General features: G+C 45.4%; 2 protein-coding genes across 2 annotated transcripts; both read left to right on the top strand.

Annotated features, from left to right (window-relative positions):
• The first annotated feature begins 3224 nt into the window (after window positions 1–3224).
• On the top strand, window positions 3225–10309 carry LOC123078427 (developmentally-regulated G-protein 2). Its single transcript, XM_044500937.1, has 12 exons — window positions 3225–3464; window positions 3568–3692; window positions 5940–6007; window positions 6156–6232; window positions 6687–6867; window positions 6948–7004; window positions 8061–8135; window positions 8903–9022; window positions 9099–9269; window positions 9425–9538; window positions 9663–9833; window positions 9936–10309. Exons 2-12 carry the CDS (start codon window positions 3623–3625, stop codon window positions 10029–10031), a joined length of 1200 nt encoding a protein of 399 aa, XP_044356872.1. The 5' UTR covers window positions 3225–3464; window positions 3568–3622; the 3' UTR covers window positions 10032–10309.
• Window positions 10310–10561: 252 nt separating this feature from the next.
• LOC123078428 (calumenin) lies at window positions 10562–13953 on the top strand. The gene is made up of 7 exons (XM_044500938.1): window positions 10562–11275; window positions 11401–11500; window positions 11580–11645; window positions 12423–12587; window positions 12681–12777; window positions 13338–13468; window positions 13564–13953. The coding sequence occupies exons 1-6, from the start codon at window positions 10654–10656 to the stop codon at window positions 13455–13457; spliced, it is 1170 nt and encodes a 389-aa protein (XP_044356873.1). The 5' UTR covers window positions 10562–10653; the 3' UTR covers window positions 13458–13468; window positions 13564–13953.
• The last annotated feature ends 390 nt before the right edge of the window (window positions 13954–14343 follow it).

Below are 14343 nucleotides of genomic sequence, written 5' to 3'. Positions count from 1 at the left end.
CCGGTTCAACCCGGCGGCGGACATCAGCGAAGGATGATCACCGCCGGCGACTTACACCCAGCAAGATGAGACCACGACATCGGGATTCGGCAGCGGAGGCGGCAGCCTCTGGTGCGACGGTACCTGCAGCGGCAGTGGAACGAGTCCATGCCCACGACCCCATCCGATCCGGGTCGTGGTTGCTTTTTTTATAGTACTAGAGCGCTAGTTTTCCTGCTCTTTACTTTTTGCTTTGAATAATGATTGACTGGTCTAATCAGCAGCCGCCGGTCAGTTCCATCTGATGTAAAGTGCTTCGCGTGGGAAGTAGCAATCCTAGTTGAACATCAAAGTGCTAGTATTAATTAATGCAGTCTTCATCTTCGTGCCCATCAAGTAGTAGTACTACTGTCAATCGGACAGTCTTTTTAGTTTCTGGTCTTTCTAATTCTTTCCAATTGCTGCCAGCAGATTCCTTCAGTACACGGACTCGATCCGCGGTCGCTATCGGCGCCTGCCTTTTATTTCTTCTCAGAAGGCAACCACAGTTTTCGTCCCTTCGGGACTTGTACTGTGTCGAGAGCAGCAGCATAAAAACTGCAACGGCAGGCTAAGCTTGCTTTTGTCTTGTATTCCTGCCGGTTTAGCAGAAATAAAACGCTTCGGGACTTGAGCCTGTCACCCCATAGTAGCGATTTGAGGGACTCGGTGGATCAGACAGTGAGGCGGATCCGACAACAACAGATCGCCTTGCGTTGGCGGCGAACAGAACGCCAGAACCTTAATAATTTAACTTTTTTTTTCAATCTCATACACGCTGTGCCAGCACTCCTTCATCTGGCTTTATTGCGTCGACTCTTCTTGAACCGGACAGTCGCAAACTTCTCGATCCATGAAGAATCCCTCCAAGAACTCAACACCACCGTGCGCACGCCCCACGGTGGGCGCTAACTGTCGTGGAATTGTCACGGCAGATGTCCTTAGTGTCAGGACTTAATCGCGAGGCCAACGCATCTATGCGGTAGCTTGAGAGGGGTTGGGCGGAATCGAGAGACGCAACACAAGACAAGGATTTATACAGCTTCGGGCCCCGGGAAACATCATCCGGTAATAGCCCTACATGCTGTTTGTGGCTAGGTCTCATTATAATCACGAGAGAGTCGCCGGTAAGCCGGCTCTTTGTGTCTAGCCCTAGAGATTGTTTCTTCTTGCTTGTCCCTCTTTGGGGTGCCCTGCCCCCTCCTTATATAAGTTAGAGGGGCGGGTTACATGCGGAGTCCTAGTAGGACTAGGACTAGTCTATCTTTTCTTACAAGTTGAATACAAGTCCGGGTCTTGCTTCCTCGTAAAGGAAATAGTCGTCATCCCTTTCTCCTTAAACCGACCCACCAGAGTATAAGCCAGCCTGCTGGGCCTTGGGCCTTGTCGTTCGTCTGATCCGCCCGCCGGGTCTCCAGTGAGTCACAATGTCCAGGCGGGTTACTTGTGAATCGCCATGTTCGGGCGGATCACCAGTGAGTCGCCAAGCTCCAGCCAGGTCTCTGGTGAGTCGCCAAGTCTGGCCGGGTCATACCGCGGGGTATATCCCCGACAGCAATCTTATTTATCGAAAAAGCTACAATTGATCCCCTATACTTGTGGGTTATCACGGGCTGACGTTCGTGCGGATGGCGACGCTTCTTCATCGAGTTGGTCTTTCGGGCTTCGATTCTCCTCGAGTTTGTCCATCTAGACAGAGTCGATAGAGCTCCATTGTAGATTCCTGCCATCGCCTTGGTGCCGTGAGGTTAGAGATTAGGATTTCTTGTCGCGTGTGTGCGACGACGAGTTATGATGTCAGACACTTCAGACCGATTTAAGGGTTCAGCAACGATGATTACGACTCAGAGCGCTGATACTTAATGGCACGTGCACAAAGACAATGTCCCATCGACGACTCGTGCTATTGATCGTTTGATGGTTTAAGTACCTCGATGTAATTTTTATTATGTTTGGGATGATTTATACATGGAAAACTCTTGAAATCAACCAGATGATTTCTAGGAAGGAATCAGTCGGTCGACCGTGCGCCACGCATCCTCGTCAGGCTACCCGCCACACACCTTATCTCTAAGCCTCAACCGATGCTGGCCACTCGTTTCTTTTCCTCTTTCTCCTACCTTTGTCACCACCTGTCTACCTCAGCTCTTCGCCATTGCTGCTCGTTGAGAGCAGCCCTGGGGCCGCTTGCAGCACCCGCCGGCGACCTGTAGCACTCCAGCAGCCGATGACCTGCAACACCGCGCTAGCCTGCAGCTCCCCCACGTCGGCCTCGCTGGAGTCGGTGTTGTAGAGTGCGCCAGTGCAGTCGCTGGTGCTGCGGAGGGGGGAGCCTGGTGTTGAAGAGCGCTCTAGTGCAACGTCGTACATCGTCGTGGGAGTGCTCGGTGTTGCGGAGAGCGTCGCGCCTGAGGTTTTTTGTTTTTCCGCGGCCGAGCAGTAACCATGTCGAAGATCTCGCGCGGCGCCGGTGCTGCAATGCAAGTATGCAACCCTTGCTCCTGGAACTACACGATCTCTCCGTCTGCTGCAACCACGAATCATGTCGGCGGCGGCTACTGCAATGCAGCACTTGCCCATGGTGCTGCCATCGTGGACCCTCGCCTGCGGAGGATGCCACAATGCATCACTTTGTCTATGGTGTTGCCACCATGGATCTTCGCCGCGACGGATGCTGCAACGTAGATTTTGCTCGTGGTGCTGCAACGCCCGGCGGCAGGATGCTACAATGCGGCGCTCGTTCATAACCACGAGATCTCGCCGGCACTGCAAGTAGGGGGCACAACTGGCACGAGCGTTGCAAGGTCGGTCATGTCGTCGACAGTTACGAGGGTGACGCTGAGATATACATGCAACACCGTCATCGGGCGCTGCCGGGGTGGGGGAAGACGGCAGTTGTCGTCGCATGGCCACCAGTTGCCGTCATGTGGCTGGCGTGGCTGCATGAACGGATGGAAGAAGGGGAGTGATGCAGCTGTCAACGAGCGAACCATGGAAGGGGGTGCTGCGTGGGGTAGGGACAGAAGGACGAACTGGGTCAATCTATGTTGGATGATGCGATCTAGATCGGACGGCAAGACAGCCAACTGATTTTAAATTTCTATAAAAGATCCGGATGCTTTTTTCGCAAAAAATATAACAACGCATAATAGTTCTTTTTTAAGCTGCACGCAAACCTCAAAACGCAAAATCGGAGAAATAGGCGTGTAGGATCAAATCAATCAAGGCCATCCAATCGACCACGGGCTGACGAAACGTGATCCCTGCCGCCCTTGAACCAGCCTTCTTCTCACCTCACCGTGCTCCCCTTCACCTCTTCCGGCCCAAAGCCCCAGCGCCGCCGAAACCCCTCCTGCGCCCCCTTCTCGCACCGGAGCACACCTCGAAGCCCCTCCACTGCACTGGGAGTGGAGTCGAGATCCGCCCCGCCGCGATTCCTACGGCTGGTGAGGAGGCCCTAGCTTGTTTATACTCTTCTCCGTCTTGCCCCTCGTCTTTTCCTCGCTGCGAGCAATCGAATCCAACAGATCTTTCTTCTTCTCATGTAAGATCGATCTGAGTCTGTCTTCGTGGGGAGAAAGGTGCGTACCTCACAAGGTGAAAGATGGGTATCCTCGAGAGGATCAAGGAGATTGAGGCCGAGATGGCCCGGACGCAGAAGAACAAAGCAACAGGTTGTGTTGCCTTCATTGCCCCTTGAAATCACTACCGCGGGATTATTGCTCATCACTGCCTACTGTTTGTTCTTTTTCTACTCTACTGTGCCACTTTATCTAGTGATGAAATATAAGCTGGGGAGGGGATTCTGGTGGAAGTGAAATGGATGTATTCTGGTTTCGGCCTTTCTTGGATTATCAATTTCTACTTTGCTCATGCTTTCTATGTTTTCGTACCTCTGTTAGAAAATTTAGACAGACATTTTGTTCTGTAGCTATAATCTGTGATCACATGGCCGTTCATTGTCCTAGACGTATAAGTAAATCGGACAGTCTGTATACTCATTGTGCATCCACTGGTGGATTTATGATAATTCTAAAATTTCCAGACAAATGGTTTTCCCACAGGGGCCTGCACATCTATGTAATTCATGATTACTGGATCAAGAACAATCCTTTTCCGTCCTTATGTTCTTTTTAGTTCAAATCAACCAATTGTTTCATGTCTATCCATCTTTATGCATTTTGGTATGAACACTTTCCATACTGTTACAAACAGGTATGTATTTTGCAAAATATATATGCACAATATGTAAGGGAATTTGTTGCAGAGAAAAACCTCTAATTCTCAAAAATATTTCGCCAAGACTGCTGGTCAGATAACAGCCAGAAAAATTGTAGAGAAAAACAAATTAGCAAGGAACTGTATGTGCATTTGTATGTATGCACAATTTGTGCCTTTCAGTCTGTAACCTCAAGTTTTTCTTGACAATCAACAATGTTTTCAAGGCGATAAAGCGAGCAAGGCTCTGTAGCACCGACTCACCTTTTGCACGCTTAAAGCATAAGGCGAGGCGATGCATTAGACACATAATATATAATATATGACAGCGAATTAGGAGATTCAACAACTAGCGTTAACATAAATGCACCACAAGTTTCATAACATGATGGCTGTATGCAAAGCACAGGCCCCAAATCATCTTGTGTAGATGAGGGGATGATGCCTCTGAACTTGAGCTTCATCCCCCTCATCTATACATCGCTACGTAGCTTTAAATTTTCTTGTGTTTAAGAAGTAGTGCATCTCTTTACTAATTTTCACGGGTGCCTTGGGACACTTATCCACATCACTGAAACCCCAAAGTGCTGCTTCAACCTTCTCACTCCAGCATGGACTACGTACACTGGAGTAAAATTTTCCTCTCTAAGGCTGGCCAGAACACATATTTCCAAGTTGGGTTGTTGGATATAGCTTTTCTCCTAGGATCATTAGACAGATCATACACATTACCAGGTGGCAGGTGCTCGATCCATCAGAGCAGGGACACTTGGCTACTGCAGCGACACTAAGGAAGGACCGTCAAAGATGTGGAGGAGAAGAAGCAGATGTAGATGAGAAGAAGAAGCAGAGGTGGAGGAGAAAAAGAGCAGACATGCGGCCAGGCACACACAGAAACAGAGCACCGGGCGGGGATGAAAACAAGGGAGGGCGGGGAGAAGAGAAAGGAGGGGGGAGAGGAGCCATATCTTGCTGCTGCTGGGGGAGTGCTCCGCACCTGCGCCAGAGGATGGGGAGTAGAAACCGGAGAGAAAGCTGGCAGATCTGTGCCAGAGGAAGTCATCCTCTCAATTGTTTGGAGAAACAGAGAACTGGGACGGGATGGAAGGAAGAAGTAGACGAGGGGGGGAAGAGAGAGAGGACGAGAGCCAGACCTTGCTGCGCTGCTGGGAGAGGGCTGCGCCAGAGGGGGAGCCGAGACCGGAGAGGAGGAAGTTGGCACAGAGCTGAGCCGTGGACGTTGGTTCTCCACTCTGCAGCCGCCGCCAGAGAGGAGAGAGCTCTTTCTCTGCAAGCACTTGGGTAGCCTGGTTTGTTTCCCTCTTTCCCCTCCTTCTCACCTTACTTGCGCGCCACAGTCCTGCCCTTGTTCCCTCGGGACAGCTCAGTTACCCGCTGCCTGCTCTGACTATGGCGTTTGATTTGGCCCAAGGTTGCGCCTTGTGTGCCTAAGATACGTCCAGACGCCTCAAAGCTCTAAGGCGGACGCCTTTCAAAGCTACCAAAGGCGAGCTCGGCGCCATGCTGTCGGAGAGCGCCCTGTCGCCTAAGTGACGCCTGAAAAACAATGATAATTAATTTTCTATCAACTAGTATTTGTGGTTTATCCTTATTTTGCAACGGGTCATTGTGGTATGCTACGTGATATACTAAACGCTGTTTTCTGGTTCTAGAGACTAACTTAAGTTTTTATTGTCACACAGAATATCATCTTGGACAACTGAAGGCAAAAATTGCAAAACTGAGGACACAGTTATTAGAGCCTCCAAAGGTACTTCTAATTTATGGCGCTGCACAATTTAGATGATCATACATAACTATTGTTTTGTTTTTTCTTAGTCAATCCGTACTAAATTCTTTTACTCCCTTTAACTTCAAAGATTTCTAGTAACAGCAGCTGTCTCATGTTGTTGATATAGGGTGCCAGTGCTGGAGGAGATGGTTTTGAGGTCACAAAGTTTGGGCACGGTCGTGTTGCGCTTATAGGGTTTCCCAGGTCTCTTTCTTATGCCTACAAACTGAGTACTGTTTTGTGGGTTCTCAAGCATTTTGGTTTGTAGCACTAGATTGTTAATTCTTGTGCTGTTTTATAATAGGAAGAATGTTCCGTCTTCCAGATGTATCATGTGCTGTGCTTACTTGTATTCTTGACCCATGTCTCTCTGTCAATCTAATTCAACCATCGGGTTGGATAAAATGGAGATGTGATATCTGAATTATCTGATGACCCAACTCATGTGTAGTACTTGTGCCTCTACCTTTTTCCCTAGGAAAAAAATGCTATAACTTATACCTACTTTCTTTTACCCAATATTAATCTCCTGCCCTTTTCTACATGGTTACTAACTTAGGTAAAAGTTTCCTGTTTGTATTGCTATGCATACAAGGTTCGATCTAGTTATCCACTTAGGTATAATGTCATTATGACTCACACGAGTTTCATATTGCAGTGTTGGAAAGTCAACTCTTTTAACTATGCTGACCGGGACACATTCTGAAGCTGCATCATATGAGTTCACAACCCTCACTTGCATTCCTGGTATTATCCATTACAATGACACCAAAATCCAGCTTCTTGATCTTCCCGGTATCATTGAAGGCGCCTCTGAAGGCAAGGGGCGTGGTAGGCAGGTAAATACTGTTGGTTTAATTATAAGGATAATTCACTTGGTGACATTACTTTGATTTTACATCGTTGTTGCTGTTTTCAGGTTATCGCTGTCGCCAAGTCATCGGATCTCGTGCTTATGGTTCTTGACGCCTCAAAAGTAAGTAGTGCATCTTTACCCCACTCAAGTCACAAGCTTTGCTTCATTGCTTGGACATTCCTGTTTGCTCAATTTTAAGAAGATATGATTTTTTTTAAGCATAATCAATACTTTATGATTAGAGACAAGGGGGAACTGTAAGGCAATGGAAACATGTCCTGGACTCTAGGTTCTTTTGGGTAGCGTGCTTCCTATTTTAACGACAGAATAGGCTATTCTGGCCCCCATAACTTGGATCTTGTTCACAAGAGCAGCCGGAATGTCACCTTTTTCATGGTAGAATGCTTCAAGTATGAACGTTCTCATCTAATCCCTTCAACACCATGTTATAAAATTATCTTATTCATGGGGAAAGTTTTAGGCTGCAAAAATTGAAGTCAGATGATCAGAAGGAAAAATTGGTGACAAAATAAAGAAAGCAGTTTAAAAAAAGGATGGCTTGGAAAGTAAGAGAAAAATGAGTGGCGTCTTAAGAGAAATTACACTGGAGCTCTCTACATTCGTCATTTCTTACTTTGCTCCCTTAACTTTACTCTGTTCCTCACATGGCTCCTTTTCACCATTAGACTAACTGAAATGGCCATGTGAGAACAGAGACAACCGGCAAGTAGGGAGACCTAAGGAAGAAAACAAGTTGCGGGGAGCAGGTGAGAAGGTGGCGATAATTTAGAAAGTTCTAACGCAATTTCCGTTATAATAATGTTAAAGAGACGCAGAGGACCTGGCTGGTTAATATTAATACTATCCTTTTTCACCTAATGTTGTATGGTAGTTGGGATACGTGTTCTCAAATCTGCTGAGATATTGCTAAACTGTTGAAGAGATAAATGTATGCCATATTTATTCTTTAAGTTAATGGTATGGCTGCTTGAAACTTCTCAAAATCTTCTTAATGGAGATGAAGGGTTGTGGTGTGTATGTTATTTAAAAAATGATATAAATAAGAAGAATTATTTACATGCAATCTTCCCCTTCTTATACATGATGATTGCACATGACCGGGCATTACCCGAGTTCTAGTTGCTTATTGGATTCATGCTCTATTTTTGTTTTCAGAGTGAAGGGCATCGCCAAATATTAACTAGAGAACTGGAAGCTGTTGGCCTCCGTCTGAACAAAAGGCCTCCTCAGGTATATATTTCTTTAGTCACTTGGTGTGAACTGCGAACTAGGACAAACCCAAATGGACATAACTCATAAGACAAATATATAGAAGACATACTGTATGGCTAAAGTCAATGTCCACATACATCTGACTATCTGCCTTGGATGTGTAATTGTGCCAATCTAAAACTGAATCAGCTCCTTTTTTTTGTGTGTGCTGGGAAAGTATTGCCAAGTACAATGTTCAAAGAATGCACAAAGTTCATCTGGCCAACAAATACCACATGACAGTGTGTGTGTGTGTGTGTTATTATTAATTATGTACAGCAGTCATAATAAATTTGGTTGGACTGTGGAGATGAAGGGAGTACAATGTTCAAAGAATGCACAAAGTTCATCTGGCCAGCACATACCACATGACTGTGTGTGTGTTATTATTAATTATGCATGGCAGTCATAATAAATTTGGTTGGACTGTGGAGATGAAGGGAGAATGGGCTAAAAACCGGTTAGCATAGTATGGCGAGTTATCGATGTTCTAAATCACCTTTTTGTGAAGAATCGAGCATCCATCACAATTGTTTAAGTTTGTGGTACTTTTAGGGTTTGTAACGGACAAGTGACTCATCCAACCAGCTCTATGAGTTAGTCATACTACATGTCTTATGGTGTTGTCCTAAATTGCTGGTTTGTATTAGTTACATTCTGTTGATTACGAGGAAGTTGATATATGTATTTGTTATTTATACATGTTTTTCTTGGTTGATGAATCACTTTTTTGTGTGTACAAATAGATATACTTCAAGAGGAAGAAGACTGGTGGGATTTCTTTCAACAGCACAGCACCTTTAACTCATATTGATGAGAAGCTCTGCTATCAGATACTGCATGAGTACAAAATTCATAATGCAGAGGTGCATGCCTGTGTGTGTTAGTGGTGTTATGTGTGCACCTTTTCAATTTTAACTCATTACTTTAATTTACTTGTAGGTATTATTCCGTGAGGATTCTACTGTGGATGATCTGATTGATGTGATTGAAGGAAATCGGAAGTACATCAAGTGTGTTTATGTATATAATAAGATTGATGTTGTGGGTATTGATGATGTGGATAATCTTGCTCGGCAACCAAATTCACTTGTTATCAGCTGCAATTTGCAGGTATGTTTCCTCCTTGATTATTTGTGGGGTGTCAAAAGTTAAAAAATTGGTGTCCAGGATAATTAAAATTGGTGTTTGCTAGTGTAGATGTTACAGTAAGTTGTTTTGTTTCACAATTTTTTTGCTTAAAAGAAGTGAATCGTCCTTGTTTGCAGTTGAACTTGGACAGGCTATTAGCAAGAATGTGGGAGGAAATGGGTCTGGTGAGAGTGTATACAAAGCCGCAGGGTCAGCAGCCCGATTTCGGAGATCCAGTGGTTCTTTCTAGTGTATGTTTGCTCTCTCTCTCTCTCTCTCTCTCTCTCTCTCTCTCTCTCTCTATCATGCCATGCATGCTTGCACTGAAATGGGTCTGATGGTTGTGGTATTGTTGTGTTGGCATGAATGAATCAGGATAGGGGTGGTTGCACAGTTGAAGACTTCTGCAATCACATCCACAGGAGCTTACTCAAGGATGTGAAATATGTGCTCGTGTGGGGAACGAGTGCTCGGCACTATCCACAGCATTGTGGTCTTGGCCATGGTCTTGAAGACGAGGATGTGGTCCAGATAGTAAAGAAGAAGGTCGGTTATTCTTTCTTTCGTATAGCTCAATAATCACATCCTTGAAAACATTACAAGATGCTAACCCTCCCTGCGGATGTGCAACAACTTGGATTGATTCAGGAAAAAGAGGAGGGCGGACGAGGCCGTTTCAAGTCGCACACCAATGCACCTGACCGAATCTCCGACAGGGTGAAGAAAGCTCCTCTCAAGACATGATCCCATCGCCGATGTGGAACTAGCTGAGCCGGATGCTATTTTGGGCGACCATCAAGCCTGGCATCTCCGCACAATCATATGACAAAGTGTTGCTTTTTTCCAGATAGTATATGTGCTCTCATTCTGTATAAGATGAGGCAGGCTTGTGTACACGCAGTGAGTGTTTTTGCCAGCAAACTTTGCAAATGAGTTAGTTACAGATGCCACCTCTTGTTATCGTACTGTGTTTGGAACATTAATTAATTAATGGATTCCACTACAAATCTGATTTGAAGTTATGTTCTCGCAAGAAATTGCCATGCTTGCGTCAACATAATTCGCCATCCTGGATGTCAGATTTGTCATGGTTAAAAATCTGACGATTTTTTAACATGTCCGTTAATTAATGGATTCTACAGCTGATTCGCCCACTGGAATGCTCTTTTGCACACATTAATTACTGGACAAGGAAAAACTGGCTCAAGTGCTCACACAGCACGCGTGTAGAGAGACTATTGGCGCGGCCAGCGCTTTGGACGTCATCACGTTATGCTCACGCCACCCGTTATGGGCCAGCGGGTCCAAATCTCCGACCCGTAAACCGACCGCTCGTCCCCCCTCGCCTCCCGTTCTCTTGCCGGCGATGACGCCGCCGGCGGCGGCCTCGCCGGGGCGGAAGTCTCCGGCCGCGGTCCTCTTCCTCTGCGTGGTCACTATCTCATTACTCATGTTCATACTCCTTGCCTCCTACACCCCCCGCCTCCAGCCCCACGGCCGCAGCCCCCACCGCCGCCTCAAGCTCCACCCCAAGAACTCCGCCGCCGTCGCTTCTTCCTACGGGGCCGGCGCCGTCCACGATTCCGGAGGAAACCGCCACGCGGCGCCCTTCGACCCGGCCATCGCCGAGCTGGAGCGGCGGCTGGAGGACAAGGAGTGGGAGCGCGAGCACTACCGCATCCTCCATGGCGACGCCGAGAAGGACGACCACATGAAGGAGTGGGAGGAGTTCCTCAGGGAGGAAGAGGACTTCATCAACGACGACGATCGCTTCAACGTCTCCGACCGCATCCGCGCGCTTTTCCCCAAGATCGACCTCAGCCCCAAGGACGGCTTCGTCTCCCTCGATGAGCTCATCAGGTGGAACCTCGATCAGGCCAGGGCCGACCAGCTCCATCGCTCCGCCAGGGAGATGGAGCTCTACGACAAGAACGGCAACGGGATCGTCTCCTTCACTACTTTCCGGGCGCTGCGCCAACAGTCCCATGGTACAACTCTTCCCCGCATTTTCTTCTTCTTTGCACATGAATGAACTCAGCGAGCCAAAAAAAGGAAAAAAAAATCATCATGGAATAATATAATGCGAATGAACTTACTAGCTAATGATTTGCAGGAGATGGCAACTCACTGGGGTTCCCGTGGTGGAAAGAGGAGCACTTCAATGCTTCGGACGTCAACGGGGATGGTTTCCTCAATAAAACTGAGTTTCACGAGTATGCATTCATTTCAGTGTACAAAAGATCATGTGGTTCTTGATTGTATATTAATACTTTCTGTATTTCTTTACTGCAGCTTTCTTAATCCAAGTGATTCGGAGAATCCTAAAATTATCAACTTGCTCTGCAGACAAGAATTAAGGTAAATTCTTCCTTTTCCGCAATCCTGATTTCCGTGCAGATTAAAGCAGACAAGTATGCGGACTTGGGTTTAAACTTGAACCTACTGCAGACGACTAGTACTTGGTACTTAGCTAGTAGTCCTGATTTCCTGCTAGTACCTTAATGCAGATTAAAGCAGCAAAATTTTACAATGCTAATCTTTATAGAGTACATGAATTTACATCGTTCGTTGGATGGTCTAACAGTTCAATATGAAGGGGTTGCTTGGTTCACAGTCACTGATAGGTGAACAGCGGCCTCCCCAAAATTTTCTACCATGGTCATGCCTCATGAATATCCTGATATCCTGTGTGTGTCTGTCAGACCTGATGCACTTTTTGTCACTCAATTAAGTCATTTGTGAGATAATTGGAAATAGATATCCCTATTGCGTGCCTCTTTAGGTGTCACAACAAAAATCTATCTTTCTAAATTAAGTGCAAAAGAAGCTACATTGTAGACCTATAAGCACACACCACCTCATCGTATTACAATAGTTACCCTGTGAAGAAGGTAAAACCACATCAAGTTTGAGCAGTTGCAAGTAACATCCCAGAGCGTTGTGTTTTGCTAGGTCAAAAGACTAAAGTACCTATTGAATGGGCATACGTATTTTCTTTTTTTTGTCTGGAATGCTGTGAATTTTGTATCACTAAATGTTTTTCTGGAGGTGAATATTCCTTCCATTATTTCATTATCTACCTATATTATATGAGAGCACTCACAGTTCCTTGTGTTGCCCATATGCCATGTCCAGGCAGAGAGATAAAGATGGTGATGGAAAGTTAAACTTTGAAGAATACTTTCATGGGCTACATGACCATATACATGGTTATGATGACGAGAATGCAGCTATTTCTCATATTGGGAACATGACAATTGCAAAGGAGCGGTTTGCCAAGCTTGACAAAGATAATGACGGGTACATGATTGCAGCTTTGATTTAGGACTTCCAGTGATGAAATTTCTCATATGACCAACTTCTTTTTTATGCATTTGAACTTTTCTTATGTAGGTTCATTTCAGAGCATGAACTAGAACCTGTTCTTGATAAGCTCCATCTGTCAGAACGCTATTATGCCAGACAGCAAGCCACACATGCTATTTCAGAGGTTTGATCCGCATCCCCGCTGGAGCTTTTTTTACTTAATTTTCTCTTATTAACTGAGACCTTAGAATAGCGCGAGGTTCTGTTTATTATGTATATGTTGCGTAAGATAATCGTTGAAGAATTCAAGGTACGTTAGCATGCTGCTGTTATGTCTATGTGCATAATGAAAATGATGCTAAAGGGATTGAAGTTCTTCGAAATGCTAATTTGTTAGTTCAGGATTTATACTTATATGGTGAAGCAGCTTTTTGTTTTCTCATATCTTATTTTTTGCCATTATCCTAGACGTTTTTGACTAGGGGTGGTCATCAATCTCATTTGGCTAGTAACTAACTGCAGCTATTTGAACTTACTTTTATACTCCCTCCGTCCCAAATAAGTTTCTCAACTTTGTACTAACTCTAGTACAAAGTTGTACTAAGCTTGAGACACTTATTTTAGGATGGATGGAGTACTTGATACATGGTCAAGCAAAAGGGCAATTGTACTTCAGCTTATGAGGAAACATGTGTGGGGTCTCTTTTGTCCTCGATTTGATTTGCTTTTTCCAAAAAAAATTAGGCAGACAAAGATCATGATGGAAGGCTAACACTGGAAGAGATGATCGAGAACCCCTATGCATTTTATGGTAGTGTTTACTTCAGCGATGACGAGGACTACTTCCATGAAGAGTTCCGCTAAGGCATCTGCAGGTAACTGCACCCATCTATTACCTAGCCGTGCAGTTCACCTGCCCGTCACTGCTTTCCTGGGCACCGCAACTAAAATTATCTTTTTTTTTTCGCAGATCATAGGCATCCTAACCATGAAATGGGATAGGCAATCTAGCAGGAAGGATTCCGAATGCATCATTACTAATCAAAATGTTGTGTGAATACTCGCAAGAATCAGCGTGCCACGGTATCTTATCTCTGTACCCTTACCGTGCCTTGGCATCGCCTGTATCTGGACAGCACACAGAGTTGGTATGGTGTGACACGGGGGAATCAGGTGCTGCTTTGATTCTGTGAATTGTTTAGTGAAATGAAATGGCATCTTACTGGTGATAGGAGTCCAGGTTAGTTTAGATTAAGCTGAGCTGGCACCGTCTCAGTTTTGTAAAACGCACGGAACCTTGGTGGTGAAGAATGAGAAAATTAACACTTGGCAGTGATGAGCAGACGCAAGTTCGATAATACACACTGGTGTTTCGTTCTGTGAAATGAGATCAGCTGTTTGCCCTCCTGTCTCCGTAGTTGAGTAGGGATCCGTCTTGCCTATGTTTCAAGGAAAAAGCATGATAATTCTTGCTGTGTCTATTAACGCAAAACAAATATGCTCTTAATATTTCTCTATGATATAGGACAGGTGAAGGGTGTTTCGGCACTTCCTGAGATGTTCATGAATTGTTTCCTGCTATGCTCTATGGCTATGTATAAGGTGCTGTACTGTTACATATTTCAAACTTCATTCATTGGCGCTGCTCTACTTTTGCAAGGGAAATTTTATGTCAACTAGTGTCAAAAACGTTCTTATATTATGGGACGGAAGGAGTAGCAAACATGTCCGTGGGTTAATGGAAGAAAAA

Source organism: Triticum aestivum, chromosome 3D (genome assembly GCF_018294505.1).
Source record: "Triticum aestivum cultivar Chinese Spring chromosome 3D, IWGSC CS RefSeq v2.1, whole genome shotgun sequence".
Classification (NCBI taxonomy): Eukaryota; Viridiplantae; Streptophyta; class Magnoliopsida; order Poales; family Poaceae; genus Triticum; species Triticum aestivum.
The sequence above is the reverse complement of the archived record's forward strand: the minus strand, read 5'-3'. Positions and strand labels throughout refer to the sequence as shown.

Excerpts from the sequence above, each read along its gene's own strand:
- LOC123078427 (XM_044500937.1), top strand. The coding sequence starts at position 3,623 with ATGGGTATCCTCGAGAGGATCAAGGAGATTGAGGCCGAGATGGCCCGG. Across the intron at positions 9,539-9,662 it reads ATCCAGTGGTTCTTTCTAGT|GATAGGGGTGGTTGCACAGT; the intron begins GTATGTTTGCTC and ends TGAATGAATCAG. Across the intron at positions 9,834-9,935 it reads TCCAGATAGTAAAGAAGAAG|GAAAAAGAGGAGGGCGGACG; the intron begins GTCGGTTATTCT and ends GGATTGATTCAG.
- LOC123078428 (XM_044500938.1), top strand. The coding sequence starts at position 10,654 with ATGACGCCGCCGGCGGCGGCCTCGCCGGGGCGGAAGTCTCCGGCCGCG. Across the intron at positions 12,588-12,680 it reads CTTGACAAAGATAATGACGG|GTTCATTTCAGAGCATGAAC; the intron begins GTACATGATTGC and ends TTTCTTATGTAG. Across the intron at positions 12,778-13,337 it reads CCACACATGCTATTTCAGAG|GCAGACAAAGATCATGATGG; the intron begins GTTTGATCCGCA and ends AAAAAAAATTAG.